A 22,260-nucleotide genomic window follows, 5' to 3' on the forward strand; every position below is an offset into this window, starting at 1 on the left:
GATGTTGTCTAAATCATATTTACCTGCTTTCAAATATAGGAGGATTTTAATATTCCCAGCATTCAGGAGCTAAGCAAGAGAACGGCTGCAAGTTTGTAGCCCAGCCTGGGCTACATAGTGAGGTCTAAGCCAGCCTGGGCTACATAGTGAGGTCTAAGCCAGCCTGGGCTACATAGTGAGGTCTAAGCCAGTTTGAGCTACAGTGTGCGACCTTGTCAAAAACACACTAGCAAAAAAACCAGACACCCCAGCAAACAAACAACAAAGATAGGAGGATTAAACATAAAACTACTGATTGGAATGTTTAAAATTCTTAAATGACAGCTATCACAAGAGTTATTTACATATCCATCACACAGAAAAATGAAACGATATAGATACGAGAAAAGAAGCAGTGGAATGGCCAGACCTTTGTTCTGATCCATGCATGCCTGTTTGTTCTTCCCTGTGGGTTTTAACCACAGTGAGGTCAAACTGAGCATAGCAGAGTTTTGTGCCTCTATATTCACTCAGATGTCCCTCAACATCACTCAATGCCAGCAAAGGCTTACTGACTTTTGCTGTTTCCAGTGCAGAGCTAAAATGTGAACAGCAATCAGTACCACAGTAACACACATTCATGGGTTTTGAATGATCTCATTGACACACCACTCTGCCAGTCAGTTCTGCGGCCTGGTCTTCACTTTCTTCAGAGCTGACAGAAGTTCCATTTGAAGACTCAGTGCTCAACAGTTTCAACAACTGCCATTTCTAGAACACCATTGTATCCGTATTCAGAAATATGTCCTCGTGAGACTCACAGAGCCCTGCATTTTCATTAGACACATCCAATTAGTGCTTTTCCTTGCCGAGTTTGCAGAGTGCTGAGATATTTATTGGAAAACACTGAAATTCATAAATTTGGTCTAGGTTAAACAGTGAAGTTTATAATCATCAATTTCACACTGTTTTCTCAATTTCACATTCTGGGGTTACTTCTAATGTCATCAGGTAAATTCTTTCTGATTTATGTTAAAAATAATAGCTGTGTACATAGCTACACGTGATATTTTTTTCATTAAGCATCTGCTCTGAACATGTTTCCATATAATGATGGTTTTTGGATAAATTTTAATAAAATTTACTAATATGACTTGTAGAGCAGAAGACATGAACTGCTCTTCCTAGAGGACCTGTGTTTGGATCCCAACACGCATGTCAGATGGCTCACAGCTTCCAGCTTCAGGAGATCTGATGCCCTCTTCTGGCCTTCATGGGCACCTGCACACACGTGCACATACCCAGCACAGACATGCAGGCTTTCACATAATTTAAACTTTGAAAATATCTTTTTAAAATAACATGCTAAACTGTGACAACATATTGAACTATTCCTCCCATCTTGGAACAACTTACATGGAGTTCTGAGAATATTCATTTCCCCTTTGTCTTTCTGATGTCACTTAAGAAACAGTGGCATACACACATAAAACAAACCAAGTAAGAACTTGACCTTTTCTATTACTGTGTGAAAGTGACATGGCTTCATTTCGATGTTCAATTATTTCACCATGTTTGAATAAAAAAGTAATAAAGCTCTTAAAAATATTTTTTCACATTACTCATATTCAGTAAGCCTCTCCCCCAGCTGATAAAGTCCTCATTTGTCCCATGCCTCAATTTCTAACTCAACAAATTTGGCTGAACATTAACTTTATATTTTACAATATATCAAACCGCTAAAAAATGTTTTGAGACTCTGTTTTAATCTTTCATGTTATTCAATAAATATTGTGCATATATCTATTATATGTTTATATTTAGTACATTTATTATTTCAACAATCATTGTGTGTGTTATGGGGGATAGGGCACATGTGTCACAGTGTACATACAGAGGTGAGAGGAGTAGACTGTGGAGTAGATTCTCTCCTAGCTTTACGTGGGTCCTAGTGAACTGAATCTATGTGGACAGGCTTGCACAGAAACTGCCTTTACTCACTGAGCCATTTCACTGACTCCCAATAAGCAATACTTACACAAACCAAAGAAAGAGGTCTGGAGCGATGGCTCAGCCATTAAGAGCACTGGCTTCTCTTCCAGAAGACCTGGGTTTGATTCCCAGCACCTACATGCTGGCTCACAACCATCTGTAACTCCACTTCCAGAAGATCTGACCCCCTCTTCTGGTCTTTGCTGGCACCGGGCTCACACATGGTGCACAGACATACATGCAGGCAAAATGCTCATACACATAAACTATAAAAATAATTACAGCTTAATGGACAGTTTAGTTTGCCATATAGCAAAAACTACAATTACATGTATTTGTCTATAATGGAATCGAGTGAAAACATATGTGGAGAATCCCTCTGTTATTGCTGGCAGAGAGTGAGGATAAATTCTATTGTTGTTGTTATAGTAGTATTTTCATGAAGCTGTTTTCCAGTTAATGGTCTAAGGTATTACATATAAGAGTGGGAAAATTAAAACTATCAGTGCAATTTTGCCCATCTATAAATTCTAGAAATTTCTACCGCTATGGTCTATCTCTCTATATATCCGTCTCTCTATTCCTCCCCATCTCCACAAACCACACCCCACACACCTGTCTAATTTACTTCTCTTGTCACTAAGAGGTGGATTTATTAATATAAATTAGTGAGGACTCTAGTTTTGCCTCAGAGAACTAAAGTAGATGGTGCCTTGGGCTTCCTCTTATTACCAAATATTGTCTGGAAGGGTTCTCCCCTCCCCGCTGAGTTAGAAATGTACGAAGAAAGTCATTTTCAAGGGGCCTGCAATCACAGCATCGCAGCATGCCTCTATTCCCTCCAAACGGAGCCCTCAGCTTCTTCATGAACCCCACTTTCCTCCCGACTTACTCCTCCCAGAGGCCAGGCAGCCTGACTGTGATCCCCGAAGCCCTGGAATGCCCCTTGTGACACTAAACTTGACATCATAAAGAGAGTGTATCATCTGGCCTCCAAGTAACCACCATGTTGTAAAAACTAAGACCAAGGACTGAAGGTGTGTGGAGTATGCCTTTGCGTTTCTCTAATCCTGTGAGCAGGAAGGAAGGAGGTGGTGTGCACAAGTCAAATTTGAACAACTACGCACAAGTCCATGATGGCCATGCAAGACATGAAATCTAAACCTACCAAAGAGGGAAGTACAATATGAATTTGCCTTTGCTTAAGTAGGTGGAGTCAAGAGGCAAGATTTTGTCTAAGCATTTTTTTAGTACTGATTTATCATTGAACCTGAAACAACGTAAACTAGGAGAGACACATAGAGACTTCCAAAGGGGTACTTTCCTACCAGGATACAGAAAACGTAAATGTCTTTCATCTTTGTTGGCATTGATTTTTTTTTCCTGTCAAGTTTTGTTAGTGCTCTATTTTGAGGGATGATTTTTTTCTTTCTTTTTCTTCCGTCTTCTTTTTATTTTATTTTATTTTTTACAAACTTATGCAATCTTCAGTTTCAAAGCCCAGGCGTTTCACCTTTAACCCTCTGTTCTCTTTCCTTCCCTTTGAAAGGAGTGTTCAGGAGCCACATGCTGACTCTGTGTGGTTTATAAGTAGCTGGCTGAACTCCGAAGCTTTTAACTCCATGCCTTTCTCTTCCATTTTATAAATCTTTGCCTATTTTGCTTATGTGTATCCTAATGCTTTAATTCTAGAGTGCATATATATAGTTGAAAAGAATTAAACAGTAAAATCATTGAAGTCTTGCCTACCTCCTGTAATTTCCAAGTTTTAGATGTAACTACTTTTGTTCATTTAAAACTCAATGTTATGCATGTTTTAGACACTTTTTTTGGTTGGTTTGGTTTGGTTTTGGTTTTTCAAGACAGGGTTTCTCTGTGTTACCCTGGCTGTTTCTGGATCTCACCCTGTAGACCTTGAACTCACAGAGATCTATCTGCCTGCCCCGTCTCCCGAGTGCTGGGATTGAAGGCGTGCGCCACCACTGCCTGGCTCGTTTTAGATACTTTTAAAAGGTAGTTAAAGAATTGCAAGTAAAGTAAAGACCCCCATGTCATCTTTTTTGATTAGTACCCCTCCCTCCTTCCTCAGAAGTAATCCTTAACCTGAGTTTTTGCATATGCCTCAGTACAAAAATACTAAACCATGCTTCTAACCTAAAACTATACTATTAAAAAAATATTCAAAATGGTGCAGCCTTTATCCTGGGGACTAAAAGTGGAACTTGGCCGGCCAGGCTATTGTTACATCTTAAGACAAGTTAGCAGCTGAACCTTTGAATTGACTGCAGACTATCCCTTCTCTACTGTGAGAGCTGACCCAGCAAAAAAGAGCCTTAACAACCGCACCCTCTGCGCAAGGGCCCAGACCCTCCCCATCCCCCAGATCCCACAGCAGACTGAGTCTGGCCCTTCTCTTATCAAACAGCTTGACTTCAGCCAGCACCAATCACAATTGTTAACAAATGGTGTCCTTCCAACTCTTTCGCAGTTTAATGCTTAGACACGGTCACCATTTAGGAAGAAGCCTCTGTGCGCACACTGCCAGATGTTGCTTCGTGTGGGACCTTCCTCTTTGATTCTAGTCTTTAGACATTTCTATTACTACACATTGGAGCTTCTCACTACCTATCCAGATACCCTTCTCTCATCACCCATTTATGTGTTCTTGTCCTTACATGTCACCTGCTTCACATGCCCTCTTTAATTGATTACGTCTAGTTTTAACTTCGTTTAATCCATGAAGTCACTTCTTTATTCCAGTTCCAATGTCATTCTTCCAAGATTCCAAAAAAATTGCATCCACTTCTTCTTAGAATTTCAGTAAGTTCTTGTATGTCTTGGAGTAGCCTAATTGACCCCAAACGATAGGTTCTCATCTTGGTTGAATGCAAAGCCCCAAACAAGCACAGCTAAGAAAGAGTGAGGAGTGATTTCTTCCTTGCAGTAGATAAAGGCAATGTAGAAGGTATTTCTATACCGATACCCTCTCAAGGCTTGGTCCTTGTTTGTGAGGCTATGTGAAGGTCCCTTCTTGCTAGTCAGTACTTTCTTCCAAGGAGGAGGGACCCTTACACAAGGCTAACCTCTGTCACTGAGCCCAACCTGGATCCTTTATCTCCAAAGCACTCATAGTTCCACTTACTTTTAGGAGCTGGGCTCTCACTGCTGTGTTATCACTGGACACGGAGCCAGCAACCCATAGCTTCACCTCGATTCACCTGTTTACATTTCTCTTCATTTTTTTTTTATAACTGTAACCATATATAGTTTCTTTCTTCTTTCTTTCTTTGCACTGGTATCTTAATTTTTATTTTGCCCAATTTTAGAAGCCAGGGAACATAACAGCATGAACTGCATCACCTTGATTGAAAGTAAAAAGTAATTTCTTGGGGCTTGAGAGCTGGCTCAGTGGTTAAGAGCACTTGTTGCAGCCGGGCGGTGGTGGGTGGTGTGGGTGGCGCACGCCTTTAATCTCAGCACTCAGGAAGCAGAGGCAGGAGGATCTCTGTGAGTTCGAGGCCAGCCTGGTCTACAAAGCGAGTTCCAGGACAGGCTCCAAAGCTACACAGAGAGACCCTGTCTCGAAAAACAAACAAACAAACCACAGAGCACCCTTGGCTCTTGCAGAGGACCTGGATTTAATTCCCAGCACCCACATGGTGATTCCTAACCACCCATAACTTGGGTTCCAGGGGGTCTGCTGCCCTCTGCTGACCTCCATAGACACCAGGCATGCATGTGGTGCACACACATACAAGCAACACATAATTATGTACAATCATATATATATATATATATATATATATATATATATATATATATATATATGATTTTATATCTTATTGCCTACTCTTACCAGCTTGATAGATGCTTCTAGAGATAACACTCAGTTATGACAAGGGTTTCCTGAAACAATTTGGGTTTTCTTCTGTGGGTTTTGTTTTGTGATGGCGATTTTTAAAATGTATAGCTTTTTAAAATTGAAAGGGAAATGTTGGTAACTGTATCTTGTATTCTTTGAAGACTTAACCATAGTCTGCTTTTCTACGCTTATAATGTGGTTTTTATAGTCAGAACAGCACGTACCCATGTAATAAACGTTTGAAGGCTGGAGTGGACCTATCAGTGACACTTTGCTCTCTGTTGACATTGCTGTGCAGGTGTCCCCTCTAGCACACGCGTGCAGTGACACCAATAAGATGGTATTAATTAACCCCCAGGGAGTCAAACTCAATATCTACAAGCAAAATGTGGAGCAGGCCATTAAATCCTATGAAAAGTGAGTATGCTTCCCAGATGCTCCTGATAGACAATCCGGTTTGGCTTCTTTTCTCTTATGTTGGCTTAGATTGCTTCATCCGAAACAGCAACTTCTCAGATGGCCCAGTATCAACACAAAGCGACAACTCATGTGTGGTCCTCCCGGGTGCTTGGGTTAGGCCCCTGAGCTGATCTTTCCAACAGTTTTACGTAAACCGCCTTCCCATCCTCAGCGCTCTAGAAATCTGGTGTTTCCAGGAAACCTTCAAAGTTTTCCTCTTAATGCAGTGAATGTGATCACCCTGGCACCGAACACTTTGAGGGATAACTAACAAATGCCACCGCAGGGGCACAGCCACTTCTCCTGCTCAGCCCCCTCCCCCCTCCCCCCGAACGAAAATAATCAGGAAAGCAAACTGTCTGACCTGAACTCGGGCAGATTTTGCTTTCTCGTCACACTCTCCAAATACAAAACCAGTGTGCACACAGAATTTACACGATCTTGGGCATTATGAGAACCCCACAAGTGATTTTCAGCATGTGGGAGGGTATGCCTTGATTACATGCAAATGCAATAGCTTTGGACATGCAAGAGCTGAGTGTCCATGACCCTGATTAATCTGTAGCCATTAGAGGGGCTACCAGTCCCCCATGAACACTGAGGGCTAACTCTATAAACACAGATTGTTGTTTACATGTTTTTGTATCAAGATGATGATTATGTTGACTACAGAGAGAATTCTACACTCAGACAGTTCAGAAGGTGGAGCCTTTCCTCCAGGACAGGTGGCCTGGCTGTCACCCTTGCCCATGACCTACACACCTGCCTAGAACTAGCCCTTAGTGCACACACTTAAGGGACCTCTGAAGGTGCCCAGCTTCTTTGGGAAGCTTGCTCCAGATTCTGGAAGCTCCACACTTGGGTTTTAGTTACCGACATGTGAGATGTGAGAAGGATAAGTAATAAAGCATATAGAGGTTAGTGATGTGGTCAGGCCCCTGCTGACCCAGACATCATCACTCAGGGTGGAGTGGGCCTAGTGTGTACTCAGAGCCCAACTCCTGCCCACAGGGAGCCACAGCTAATCCACAGAAAGGTCTTTTCCCACCCCTGCATGGCTCTCCAGTCTTCTTCACATCAGTCTCCTTCACTGCCCTCCTGTAAGGACTGGCACCCCCTCATGTGAGCCCCGTCAGGACAGGGGGGGGATCTCTTATCCAAAATGAAAGGGTCAGGAGAATTTCAGGTTTTCTTCTGTATTTATGAATATGCATAAAATTGGATACCCTTGGAATTGGGCTCAAGTCCAAACATTCCCCCCCCCCCACACACACACTATTTGAAATGATTTCATGCCAGAAACAAAGAAAGCTGTATGGCATGGGTGAGATTTCCTACTTGTCACATTGGCACTCAGAAAAGTTGGGATTTAGGGTGTTTGGGGATTAGGGATGCTCCACTTGTTTTCCTGCGTCTTCCTGTCCTCCATCTTTATTATCTTGGTAGCAAGAGGACCTATCCTGAGCTTCCTCCTCTCCCTAGGTCTGGTGCTTACAAGAAGCCCTCCCTTTAAGGGACTGTTATTCTGCTGTCCCTCAGCTGGTCCTTTTTCCTAATGGCCTCCCCGGAGAGGACTCCCCACATCCCCTCTAGTCACTCCCCTATTGTGCTCTTTGTCACAGCTCTCTCAGCTACTGCCCTGTGGTACTGTAGCTCCTTGACATTCTGGTCCACTAGTGTATAGCTGGACCAGCCTTGTTTCCCCTTTCGTCTAGTTCTACCAGAGGCCCTGTGCCCTTGAGTATTTGAAATTCATTCAAATTTGATGCATTTCCAGTTTAGTTATTAAAATGTTCAAATTTGATTTGGGTATTCAAGTGCAATAAAATTCCATTCAAATTCTAATGTAGTTTGTTTGAATAATTCAGATATTTGAGTGCTGTAATCATTTGGTCTGTAAACACCTGGTACAGAGCCACAGCCTAGAGCTTGGAGGTCGGGCAGGGCTTGCATGTTTTGTCCTTAGCCCCGACCAATGCTTGCTTTTAGGCAAGTGTGTAACATTCCCGAGAGCAGGTAACTTATTTGCAGAACCTCCACCACAGGGCTGTTGGGAGGATTGTACAGATCACATGTAAGAAGCATTCCACGTGGATCTGCCTTCCATCCCAAATCTGTTCATCCTAAAATAGCCATGACTGTGTGCAGCACAGTAGTCCCTTGGCTCTTTCTACCATGCTGACATTTTCCGAGTGTCTCAGAAAGGAAGGAGACCCTATTCCCAGGCAGAACAACACTCCTTGAGAAAAAAAAGCCAAAGCACAGAGTATGTGATTTGTCCCTGCAAGTAACTCTAAGAAACTCTTTTGCTAATGGTAGAAAAGTATTGTTGCTACATGTTGAACAAAAACTCCTAAAAGTTCTAGACCTCAGATGCACCAGACTCCAAAATTTTTGAGTGCCCATAATGATACCACATATGGTAAATTCCATTCCTGATCCCACGTGAAAGACCACAGTTAAAATGTTGGTGCATGCATTAATAATTGGGCATAAATTTATTTCTGGGCGTGTGTATAAGGCAGATAGGAAAGCTAAATAAATTTTGTGTTTGGACTTGGGTCTCATCCTTATGGTATCTCTTTATGTACATGCAAATATTCAAAATATAAAATAAGAGATATTCAACAGAGCCGGGCAGTGGTGGTGCATGCCTTTAATCCAAGCACTCGGGAGGCAGAGTCAGGCGGATCTCTAAGTTTGGGGCCAGCCTGGTCTACAGAGTGAGTTCCAGGACAGTCTGTGTAGTTCCAAAGCTACACAGAGAAACTCTGTCTCTAAAAACCGAGAGAGAGAGAGAGAGAGAGAGAGAGAGAGAGAGAGAGAGAGAGAGAGAGAGAGAGAGAGTCAACTTGTACTTTCAGTAATAATTTTTACACTAATGATATTAGCTTTAGTAAAGCTGATGTTTAATATTTAAGTTTATTCATTTAATTAACACTGGGTTTATTGCTTTGGTGTGTATGTTAAATTCTTTAATAGTAGTATTAACAGGAACAATATTATACAGAACAAAAACTTCCTGAGCCTTTTAATTCAATAGTGCTAAAGAATTTTATTTGTAGAAATGTCATTCCCATTTTTTTATTTTATCACATGCAACTTTCTCATCATGTGCAAATGATGAGTAATGGACAAATATACTGTCCCACATTCACTATCACATCTCTGTGATGTTTTTCTCCAAAGTAAGCCAATGTCACTTTGAAAATAAATGGTATTATACATCCATAAGTCCATTCAAGCTAGGGATGACCAAGCAAATGGAAGTTCACAGGATGATATAAAGGAGCTATTTCAGACACAGCGTCCATGGGTGGATGTCCTTCTGTTCCAGTATTTCAAGAGTCTGGGCTTTGTGTTTCTGAACAAAAGCTTGAATGATTCTAGGGCTGCTCGGATTCAGAAGCAGTGTTTTTTTTTGTTTTTTTGTTTTGTTTTGTTTTGTTTTTTAAGCTTATCTTGATTGCCAAAGTCAAGATCACAGTTCTGAAATCCACAGAAGTCTCAGTTCTAGTCTGGCTCTGGGGCCGTGCTTCAACAACTCTTGTTTAAGGTCTTCTCTTTCTTGCTGGTCAGATTTATGATGTGCCCAATAGTTACACGTTGCTTTGTAGACAAGTCATTTCTTGCTATAGCTAGAGTCACAGCAACCCAGTGGATGCACAGGAGCAGCCAGGATTAAGGGGCTGGACCAGCTTCAGAAAGGCCCTCACATTCAGTGCCCTCCAGGTGCCTCGGGAGAATGGTCGTCACGTACTCTTGGCGGCTTTGCCATAATCACCCCACCAACTCAATAAAGCATTGACATTTTACAAAACGTGGACAAGAGGGGACACAGATGTGATGAATATGTGCCTCTGGGAAATATTTTCTAAAGTATTGAGTTCTAATTCCATCCATGCTAGCTCATTGGACCCACTGGACCCACAGTGCTAGTGGTCTCTCCGTGTTCCCGGGCTCACCCTTTGGATCCATCCAGAGGAGAGGCATACCGCAATAGGTACTCCTGATACTTTACATATATTTCTTCTTCGTCCTCTCAAAGCCAGGGATGGGTGCTGTTAGCCTTATTTTACCCCTGAGAAAGCAGAGCTCCAAAGGATTCTGTCCAACAGGATCACATAGCCTCCGGGTGGGGCTGGGTGCCGAGCCCGACCCCAGATCTGAGTTGCGCCGAAGTCCTCTTCCGCCCTCTCAGCTTCTGCGCTACACTGAGTCAGCTTTCAGGTTTAGATGGAAGAGGGAGCTGAATATATTTTAAGAAAAGCACAGAAAACCAAACAGTCTCAGAAGTCCCGATCACTGTGACATGAACCAAGTGACTGTAGAAACCCAGTTTCCTTATGGAACCCAAAAAGCCAAAACCTTCAAGTAAGACCAAAGCACTAGTTGGCCTACTTCTCTCTTCCTGACTCTGTGTTTGAAATCCTTTCATTTTATGAGTGTTTTGCCTGAATATGTATGCCTATGCATGCCTGGTGCCTGTGGAGGTAACAAGAAGGCATCAGATTCCATGGAAATAAAGTTATGGATGGTGGTGAGCCACCATGTGGATGCTGGGAACTGAACCCAGGTCCTCTGTAGGAGCAACAAGTGCCCTTAATGGCCGAGCTCGCTCTCCAGCCCCCACTCTTTCTGACTTTTTGCCATCACTTACAGAGTCTCTGCCAATGTCAGACACAATCCATATGCTGTGCACAGACCAGCTCCCAGAGTCATCCTAACTGCACCAGGAAGGGATTCTCTTGTCATTTTGAGTTGACGGAAAAGCTGACTGTGTCCTAGCCCAAAGTCTCACAGGAACAGGAGAAGCTGAGGTCTGGGCCCCAGTACTGTGGCCTTTCTCCCATATGAGCCAGCCTTGTCTTACCGTCCCAGGCCCTCCAGCCTCATGGTGGACAAGCAGGACAGAACAGCACCTCCACCCAAAGTGTATTCTCTGCATGCTGTGCTGATGCCAACTGGCCTCAGTCGTCAGAAGAGCACTTCCTGTGGAAGGCAATGTTCCGTACTCTACAAGCTTTGCAGCCAACGACATTCTGTCCCCTGCTGTCCACAAAGCCCGAGGTGATGGTGTAGTGTCACAGATTGGGCTAGATCCATGGAAAGAAGCATCATTGACTGATGTAACAAAAGTGTAATATATACGCACATGTATACACTCAAGGAAAGGAGCCACTGTTCCAACTCCCTTTCCTCTTGGGCAGGTGGCTTCTCTCTGAGGATGTGGTCAGCGCGGGGCTTCTGTCCCCCCACTGACAGCTAGCCGGGAGGATGCTTAAGGTGTTTTGCGCGGCTGCCCATCTTTGTACTGCCATCCAGACAACAAGGTGGTTAGATGGGATGATTTGTAGCATGAATCCTAAATGTGTGGCTTATGATCTCATTAGCTCCCTTTGCTCTCAGAATCCAGGCAGAAGAGTGTCTCCAGAAGGCAAGCTAAGAGTGGTTACATTTTCCTTAGGAATAAATCTGTAGCGCCTGAAAGTTATTTTTTAAATTTAATTTGTATTGCATTTATCATGTGTGCATATGTGTGTGTGTGAGTGTGAGTGTGTGTGTGTGTGTGTGTGTGTGTGTGTGTGTGTGTCATAACACACAATGCATATGTGGAAGACAACTTGAAGGGGTCAGTTTTTATTTTCCACCATGTGGGTCCTGGGAAGTCAGATTTGGCAGCGAGTACCTTTCCTGCTGTATAGTCTGGCAGCCAATGAGAAACCTCCTAATGCAGAGATGATGAGGACCAGCAGCTTGCTTACAACTTTTACTTGAGGGCAAAGACTTCCTTAGTGTTTGATGCTACTCTCACCCACCCACAAGACTTCCTCAGTGATGCTTAGGAGGGAGATTTGCCTATGTGATCTCTTTAAGTGGGTGACAGTGGTGTGGTCCAATAATAGTTGGCAGCTGGCTTGGGCTTCCATTTGCAATCCTTCTCCGAGCCTGAAGTCCACTTTTTTACTTGAAACAAGTTATTGTTCCTAAATTATTGTTACTGTATTTTTTTTTCAACAGACGCTTAAATAAAATTGTCTGGCAAGCTCTGTCTCAAGAGGAAAAAGAGAAGTAAGTCATTCCATGCCTAGCTCCCTTTTGCAATGCCAAGGAAATTCACCTAACCAAAACCAACTATTTGAACTGTATGTTCCAGAGGTGTTTGGAGTGTGTAATACCCCCAGACACTCATCACCCCAGAAAAAAGACTACTACTTACCCATAAAGCAATTATTCCCCGTTACTCTCCTCTCCAGCCGCCGATGACTCCAGTCTGCTTTATGTTTCCATGAATCTGTCTGTCTGGATAGACCATGTGAAAGAGAGCACACACGTGACACTTCTGTTTCTGTCTTCTGTTACTTAAATGGGAAAATCCAATATTTGCAAAGCTCATGAAAATTGTAACACATATGCACATGTACACATACACACATGCATGGACTAAGGAAGTTATGTCTCTCTCTCTCTCTCTCTCTCTCTCTCACACACACACACACACACACACACACATACACACAAACACACACACCACTGATTATCTACTCCCACTGATGAACATTTCAGTTGTTTCTGCTTTTTTCGGCTGTTATGAATAACGCTGCTGTGCTCACATGAGTGGATGTTTTGGGATGAACATGCTTTTATTTCTCTGACGTATATAGTGAGGAGTCGGTTTATCACAGAGATTCTATGCTTCAGCAGCCCACCACTTCACATCCCCGCCATCTCTGTGCGAGCATTCCCATTCTCGATTTCCCGTGTCCTCACCGTGGGCTGCTGGATGGGCGTGATGGTGGTTGCCCATAATCCTAGTGCTGGGGAGACTCATGAGTTTGTGACCAGCCTGAGCTACATAAGGAGATTTTTGTCTCAAAGCAAAAAACAAAATCAAGAACAAAAAAATCCAAACCACTGGATATGATAACGTGTTGCTTAACTCCGGCTGTACATGCTGATAGATGTGTTCTGAGGCAGTTTGCCCCCATGTGGATGTAACCTAAGATGGCTGTGTCACCAGCTGATGTAACTGAGGGACCTCCATCATCTCACAACACAGCTCCAAACAGTGCCAGGCTCCTTTCCCATCCGTTCCAAGGACAGTTTCTAATTATAACTAATCTCTGAAAAAAACGGGAGCTTCGGGGGCTGGAGAGGTGGGCTTGAACTGGCTCTGACATCTGATGTCTGTGTCAACAGATGATTCTCGGGAGTTTTACTGAGAAACAATACTTTTTTTTTGTCTTATTACACGTATCTTCTTTTCATTTTGTGGGCTCCTTTCTTTGTTTCTCAGGTTGGATGCAATCAAACCCATACAGTACTTGGAACACAAGGCAGTTTTAAACAAAGCCCTGGAACGGCTGAATTGGCCCATTTCGTTGAAAGAGCTATCGCTGCTGGAGAATGAAATCTTGGTTGGGAAAATGTACATCCAGCAAGCTATGGAGCTCCAGGAGGCCGCCAGGAAGAACTACGTGAGCAAGGCCTTGGAGGAGGTGGGTTCCACAGAGTTCTCGGTACCCCGACCCTCCCGGCTCTTGCCATGGCTTTCTCCCACCCACCACATGCTGATTTATAAGAGAGTTAAAAGAAACACCATTTGATTTTTAACATCTTATATTTAGGATAAGCTATCTTTCAATTGAAAAACAAAACTAAACTGTAGCATTTTATCCCGAGGAGATGCCTGAACTTTCATCCAAGCCAGACAGAGCACTCAACTGAGATTATTATTATTATTATTATTATTATTATTATTATTATTATTTTGTGTGTGTGTGCTACTTAATCTTTATGCTGTCTTGGATAGTTTTTCATATTTCTTTTAATGTTCATATTTTTTATATCTGAAATAAGAGTATTAAAAGCCTGCTGGGTTGTTGTTAGATAAAAAGGGCATTTATGATTTTAGTATTGAAAGCCCACAAAAATGCCGTCAGTTTTTAAAGTAAGAAAACAAACCTAAAAAGAAAACCAACTCATCACCCAGTTAGCACCATTTGGAGTAGTTCCTATTGGTCTTTTCCCCTCCTTAAATAAATCTTTTTTCTTTTGGCATAGTCAGGATGTCTGTAGTATTTTATAGTCTGCCTTGAACTTAGCATTATTTCATACACTCTCTGTATTTTCGCCAACTCTTCAGACTGACGTCATTGGTGGATAGATACAGGATGTGTTTAACTCTTCACTGAGCTGTCTGTCTCACTCTGGTTTGTCTGTTTGTTTTGTTTTTTCCTCTCTCTCTTTCATTTCCATGAAATGAAAATAACCGGTGCGCACAGTGACTTTGTGAGCATATACCGTCTTAGGGGTGGCATTTGAGGACCACGAGGCACAAAACCTGGTGCTATTAAATAGCTGTGCTGGAATACAGCACGCCTCTCTGACTGCACGTAGGTCCTTGTAGCTGTGGGGTAGTCCATCCAGAACCCCAAGGCCTGGATAGTTGCTAGGGAGCCATCGAAGGTCTGGAAACCGTTCCGAGACAACTGACAGCAGGGTTTCTTGGTTAGCGTCAGCATCTGTCAAATGAGGCAGGGTTTGCCTGGTTTTAATTCCCGTAGACACTATTTTTGATTCTCGTTTTTGTTTTTAATTACTCATATTTACGTGTATCTGCACATGGGTGTGTGCATGTGTGTGTGGTACCCAACATGGGTGCCGGGGGACTGAACTCAGGTCCTCTGCAAAAGCCATCTGCTCTCTCAGCTGCTGAGCCGTCTCTCCAGCCCCTTCGCTTTCGCTTCCGTTGTTTCCCTTTATTTTTTTAACTCCCAAATTTACACTTCCCCCCTCAGGGTAAGAAGCTGTACCTTCTTACAGAATACAAAAATCTTTTCAGGAAGCATTAGATGTCTATTAACGTTATTTCAAAGAAACTTCTTCAGAAGTCTTCACTGCATCCTCGTAAGGCACCCTCTGGCTACCAACATTTCTCCATTGATGGGCAGGTGCCAAAGGACACCTAAGAATCCAGAGGACAAAACAAGAATTACCTACTTTTCTCTGAAAACATGTTCTTCTTCTACCTCTTCCTACCTCCTCATCCTTCCATTTGCTAACTAAAATATTTATGAGTATCTCCAAAGTGCCAAGTGTGATGGTAGACACCAGTAATGCCTAGAACACAGACTAAGTCCTGTCCTCATTTGGATGGGGAGAGAGAGAGAAATATTGGACCCCAACAATGGATTTTCTCATTCCAACTGTGGAGGCTCCACTGCCTAACAGTGGAATTTGATAGCTCTTTATTTATGCTTTATATTACATTTTCAATAGGGAATGTTATGAATGGAGTGAAAAGAAGCCTCTTATGAACTAGGACAAAGTATGCTAATGAGCTTGCCTTCGAAACTGACAGCCAAAGGCTCATTGTTTATAGGCTATGAATTAATTGGACTAATTGTTCTAGTTCTTCATCCCCTTTCCATAAACTGAATTTCCATAATTTCTTCATTCAGAAATGCTTGTTAACTCACTATGAATGGGAGTGTGCTTGCTTGGCACAGGTAATCACAGGCCTGCCTCATCTTCACCCTTCTTGAGGTCTCCCAAAGTGGTACTGTGTAATGACAAAAATGAGGATTTAGGAGAAGATAATTCCGTTTGCTTAATTCTTAAGTGCCTCCAGGGCATCCAGTGGAGACAAGACAGTAATAAAATACTGGGGGCTCGGGAGAAAGTCTGAACTGCAGACGGATTTGGAATCATCTATATTACCAAGATGGGGCAGGGGAGACCATAAAAGGGACCATGCCAGGCAAGTTAGAGAAACAGGAGGTTCAGTTCAAAGAGCTGCAATGTGAGAGCGAGGCAGAGGAGGTTCAAAGCCCCGGCAGTCAGGCAGACCCAGTTATTATTATGTTGTTGTAACCAAGCCTCTCTCAGCCTTGAATTCAAACCTGAAAAATCAGGGCTGGAGGGATAGCTCAGCCGTTAAAGGCTAGGCTCACAACCAAACCTGAAAAATCAAAGTACCAACCTACAAAACCCATAAGTCCTTCAGACGGCAGGCAGTACTAAGTGTCAACAGGAAACTTATTCAGCACGTACTAACCTTCATGTTTCTTCCGTTACTAAAATTATTATCACTGGGCCAGGCATGGTGGCAGATGCCTTTAGTCTCAGTACCCAGGAGGCAGAGGTAGGCAGATAACTGTGAGTTCAAGGCCAGCCTGGTCTACTTGATAAGTCCTAGGCAAGCCAGGGCTCACATAGTGAAACTGTGGTGGTTTGAATAAGAATGGCCCCCAAAGGCCCATATATTTGAATGCTCAGTCACCTTAGTATGTGTGGCCTTGTCGGAGGAAGTGGGTCACGGGGATGGGCTTCAAGGTTTCAAAAGCCCATGCCAGGCCCAGTGTCTCTCTCTCTTCCTTTCTGCCTGCAGATCAGGATGTAACTCTCAGCTAATGCTCCAGTGCCATGCTCCCCACCATGATGGTAATGGACTCAGCCTCTAACACTATAAGTAAGCCCCCAATTAAATGGCTTTTTAATTAAAATTAATTTTATTTAAATTAAACTTAAAAGCCCCCAAACATTAAGAATAAATTTCTTTTTATAAGATTTGCCTTAGCCATGGTGTCTCTTCACAACAACAGAACAGTGACTAAGGCAGAAATCCTGTCTAAAACATGTGTATGTATGTATGTATGCATGCACCCATGCATGCACGTTCAGTGAGTGTTTTAAACATCATAGAGAATGGCGTCTGAAAGCCATTCAACTTAGCAAGAAGCGGCTTGTTAGTGACAACGTCCAGGAGAGTGTCAATGGAATTGTGGGAACAAAAGCCTGTTTGCAATGAGCAGAAGGGTGAAGAGAAGTCAAGGAAGCCAGTATAGGAAGCAGAGGCTGTAATCCACAGATCTTCATCAGGAAGACAAGGAGAAAGTAATGACCAGAACTTGAGGCATAGGCAGGTGTGCGGGAAGACATTTAGTTTGTATAATATGTCATGGATCCACTTCTCCCTCAAGCAGCATTCGTAACTAAGCCTTCCATTTCATTGATTTGTCTTCACACAGGGTTCCAAAGCCTGTTCTCTCTGATGGAGGGGTCCCACATGCCCAGCACAATCGCCCTAAAAAAATCAACAGGGGGATATCCTGACATCCTGTCTCCACAGGTTCTTCCATTTTTATCACGACCTGCTGCAATGGAAGATTCTGTACACTGTTTCCTTAAAACAATACTTATTATTACATGTGATATTTCTGAGACTGCTTTAATTCTGTTTTTATCATGCCCACTAATTTGATGTCATAGTCCACTAGTAGGCCAAGGTCCAGGGAGAGGCACTTTGGGGGAAGCAAGGCTCCAGATAGCAAAGGCCAGGTCACAGGCCCTTTAAGACCCTGAAGTGAACACAATCCATAACCCACTCAGGTCATTTTGCCCTCTTCATACATACATATAGTCTCATTTTAAATTCTTTTAGCAAAGGGCAGTGACTTGGAACAACAATTCTAAGTTAGAGAAGAAGAAACTTTCAACTCCTAAGACCCCCCTGAATTTACTGATAATGTGTCGCCATAATGACCAAAGTCCCTTCCCATGGGATCTATGAGAAATGTCCACGTGTATTGCGAAGTCACCCTGATTGGTCCAACTAGAGTGCGGGGTAGAGTGTGGAGACCTAAGGCTTTTCCATACCGTCTGCTGTGATGGTGCCGTCATTCACCACAGCTGCCCCTCTGGTTCTTGAGCTTGGGACAGCAGCATGACTTTTCTGATGGTGAGGTAAGGAGATGAGGTGTAAACACCCTGGCCAGGGAGCCTGGCCCTGCTTTTCACCTTCAGGCTCCCGTCTCATCTGGCTGGCTGCAGAGGAGACAGAAGCTGAGAATCACTGATCGTACTGTTCTGCCCAGCATCCTGCTCACTCTGTGCTTGAGTGCCTGGTGATTTCCCCCGCCACCCATAATCCACCAGTTTTATGACATCCCCGGAGACAGGTGCTTGGCTCGCTGACCATGTAATGAAAAAAGAAACCTGAAGTCTGAAATTCTCAAAACTCCCCTCAGCAGCACCACCTTGTTGCCATAATTGCAGATTTCACTCTCCCTCACTAAGCCTTCACCCCCAAAGCTGAGCTGTGAAGGGCGTCTGTAAATGATTGCTGACTTTCTGTAGGCTCCATGGGAGCCTGGTCTAGAAAGTTCAGACATACAGTTCTGAGATTTTCCTAAGAAATGCAGATTGTTCCCATAGCAAATCCTACAGAATCCACAACTAGAAAGATCCAAAGCCCTCTTTAATCCCCATGGCCTTGACCACCACCTGGGGTGACTCAGAGGCATGACATCTTTTTAAAGCTGAGAGAACCTGTTGTCAGCGCTCCTGACAAAGCCTGGGGATGTATCCACACAGCTGGCGACATGTGTTTGCTTCTCAAAGGCATGGCAAATGAGGAATCTGGAGTCTGTGGTTTTTATGAATGAGGAATCTGGTGTGCTACTTTATGAAAATCTTTGCAGGATAACGTGTTAGGACAGCTCACAAAGGAAAGCGGTATGAGTGAATTGGGCAAGGTGCTACTGAGAGAGGAGACCATTTGAATCTAGGCCCTTACGCCAGGTTGTGACTTGGACACTTCATTTAAGAGGAATGCTGGGTAGGGAGACATAGAGGGAAACATCTTTGAACTGTAGAAAATGAAGTCAGAATATATATATATATATATATATATATATATATATATATATATATATATATATATAGAGAGAGAGAGAGAGAGAGAGAATTTTTGTTCCCAGATAGTATTATCTGGACCAGTTGTTATTCATGCACTACAACCCATTTTGTCTACAGTTTTCAGATTCCCTCTTAAAGAGGGCAAGAGACATCACACCTTAACCCTGCTAGTGAGTCTTTCTCATTGCCACAATGAAACATCGGTCTGCTCTGCTGACGTCTGGATCTGATGGGAAGCTCGTTCCCGAGTACTGTGAACATTCTCTGATAGTGTAAGCCCTCTCACGTGAAGATGGGAGGGGCGCCAGTCTGGGCTATGCAGTAATGGCACTGTCATCTGAGAAAGAATGACATGTGACAACCAGCCACTTCATCCCCAGACCGCAGCGCAATGCTGAGCGAGGATCCGGAACACATGTAGGTGTGATGGCCTGAATGAGTCAAAATCTCAGACAGACAGACTGAGGGGTGGAAGGGCGGGTGAGAGAGGATAACAGGGAGGACACCCAGCCAACACTGCAATGTTCCGCAGCAGCTAGCATTCCTAGCAGAGGACACTGCTCAGGAACTCCAGTGACTGGAAGAAATCAAAGGAAGGAGGACACACACACACACACACACACACACACACACACACACACGCCACAAATGCCATTGACCCAAAGAAATCCTCTGACTGGTATCTTGTTCCAGAGTAAGAAGTCAACTCTGAAGATCCCTGAGGTGGCAAAAGCCACATCCATGTTGTCACTTTACACTGCAGCTAAAGGACTCCCTCCTCACTGGAGTGTCTCACTGGATGGATCCCAGCACTCACCCACCTCCAGGGTGCTCTTTGTGATCAGGCATGGACGCTGCCCAAGCACCATAAACAGGTTGGGAATGGTTGTTAGCCACTTGTCTGGAGGAAGAGAACTGAGTGGGGGAAACATATCAGCGGAACCCAGGCGGGAAGCGAAGCAATCGTATTCGGTCAGTCCATGCAGAGAAGCATTAATGCAAGAGCTATATCCAAGTGAGGGTAGTCGGAGTCAGCCAACAGGAAATGTTGGGAAACCTGGAGCCCAGCAGCAGCAAGGGATGGTGGAAACTATAGAAACCAAGAAGAGGGAAACCGATGCCCTGATTTTTCTCTCCTTTTCCTTTCTGTTCTCAGTCAGTGCCTCCCATAGCCTGCTGTTCCAGAACCTGTAAGAGACGCAGGGACTGGTCCTGGGTGAGATGTGTCTGGGTACACAGGGCAGGGCCCTCAGAGAAGAAGAGCAGAGGATGTGTATACGAGCGAGTGGGTGGAGGGAAGAAGAGCTAGCCCAGAGATGCAGATGTCTTGGGAAGTTTTCCGGAAGACATGAGAAACATACATAAAACAGGAAAGTGGTGTTGGGCCACATGCCAGGCAGTGACATAAAAGGAGCATCGGTAACATCCGCATGACAGATCCCCGAGGGTCAGTCACTTTCAGCACTGGACATCTAAGACATTGGGGTGTTTTTCTATCTGTGATTTTTCACTTTAAGAAGCAGTGGTCTCGGGAGGCAGAGCCAGGCGGATCTCTGTGAGTTCGAGGCCAGCCTGGGCTACCAAGTGAGCTCCAGGAAAGGCGCAAAGTTACGCAGAGAAACCCTGTCTCGAAAAACCAAAAAAAAAAAAAAAAAGAAGCAGTGGTCATCTTCATGATAGCCCTTGAAGTTGCTACGAGCAGGGGGCCTGGAAGTCTTGTCAGTGATCGTCTCCTCCAGAGCCCAGAGCTGCCCCTGGTGTCAGGGAGGGGACAGACGGACGGCCATCTTCTGCTTTAGGGCTTCATCCCTGTAACATTTCCTTGAGCATCATAATAGCTGTTTACGAAGTGTCACTAACCAGGATGCACAAAAGACCAGACAACTCCCTCCCTGTGTGTGATCCGCTCAGAAAACAGCACCCCGGGAGGGAAGCAGAAGCCGCAGGGAGGTTTGGGGGACCTTCATTTCTCATGCTGTTTCCAAAAGATACCCCGTTCCCTCAGGAGGAGCAAAGACAGCTCTGGAGAGAAGCCATCCCCCACCTCCCTCTGGTTTTGGAAAGCTAAGTACCCACAGCTGCTGAAAGGGGTGGGGGACAAAAGTCCATCTTAAGCATGATGGCAAACTTGCTGTTTGGGACAACCTTTGTGAACAGACTTGACCTCTTCTCCAGGACTGAGGAAATCCTGCTTAGAGCTCCTTTCTTTGACGCACTATCTACCTTCTGTTAAACCCCCAAGTTTCCCCGAGAGAGAAATCACACTGAGACTAACACTCCATGAACACCGTCAGTGGACTTCCAGAGCTGGTCAGTTTCTCTCTTCACTTACACTTTTCTCCACATTATTTTCTTCATTCTCTCTTCAAAGCCTGTTTTTAAAAGAGTAAAGATCTTGACTGTCTTTAGGGTTGGAGGAAGACCCTGGGAATCTGCCGGGGGTGGGGGGTGGGGCTTGTGAGTGGGGATGGGGGGATCAGAGAACACGCCCCACTGGCCCTGTCCCATTCACCAAACCTCCACATGGAGTTATATTATTCACAAAGGCAGTGTGTAAATTTTCTGGTCTCATAATTGGGAACCCTAGAGAGAAGGGTCAAAGCATGCTGGCCTTCCACGCATTATCTTAATTACAGCAGTCACAGGACCTCCTTGGCCGAAGGACAGGGCAGGGGCTGCAAAGCAAACTGGGGGTGCTGCTAGAGTGATTTTAGGGTTCTGGATGGTAGAGTTCAGTGATTCCAGGGAACAAACACACTTGGTGATAGTTGATTTATATATAATTTTGAAATGGTGATTAGTAGTGGTTAAATTGTAGACATGTACCTACAACTGGTACAGAAGCATGCTATGACTCAATGAGAACGTTAACAGCATCAGATATCTAGTAGCTTTACTGTTTCTACCAATCTAATCCCAAGAACATGAACTGGAAAGAAGCAATGGCATGGTAGGAGGGTGGCATCTCTTGGGATCTTGGCATACATCACCCGGTGACTGAATCTGGAAAAATCAATCAAGGTCTTCTCTGGATTTTGAAGGCAAGGCTGAAGCCTCTTTCCCATGGTCGCTGCTCTTCTGGCTTCCTCTGTGGACCAAGTTGCCACCCTTCTTCGGGGTCTAAGCTTAGAGATATGTCAGCCAGTATTTCCTGGTCTCTCTGTTTCTTCTGATGTTCTCACCCTATGGGGTTCTTTGTAAAAGCCAATGTTGGGTTTGTATTCCGAGCATGCACCTAGGTGAGGTTAGGCAAGAAGGAGATAGGC

At 44.0% G+C, this 22,260-nt stretch overlaps 1 protein-coding gene across 1 annotated transcript in view; it reads left to right on the top strand.

Annotated features, from left to right (window-relative positions):
* The window catches only part of Vwa3b (von Willebrand factor A domain containing 3B), a 188,014-nt gene that overhangs the window by 140,165 nt on the left and 25,589 nt on the right, over positions 1–22,260 (top strand). The window contains exons 20-22 of the mRNA XM_037199794.1: positions 6,132–6,250; positions 12,314–12,364; positions 13,590–13,791. Of these exons, the coding sequence (XP_037055689.1) occupies positions 6,132–6,250; positions 12,314–12,364; positions 13,590–13,791 (372 nt within the window). The remainder of the gene's footprint in view (positions 1–6,131; positions 6,251–12,313; positions 12,365–13,589; positions 13,792–22,260) is intronic.

Source organism: Peromyscus leucopus, chromosome 16_21 (genome assembly GCF_004664715.2).
Source record: "Peromyscus leucopus breed LL Stock chromosome 16_21, UCI_PerLeu_2.1, whole genome shotgun sequence".
Taxonomy (NCBI): domain Eukaryota; kingdom Metazoa; phylum Chordata; class Mammalia; order Rodentia; family Cricetidae; genus Peromyscus; species Peromyscus leucopus.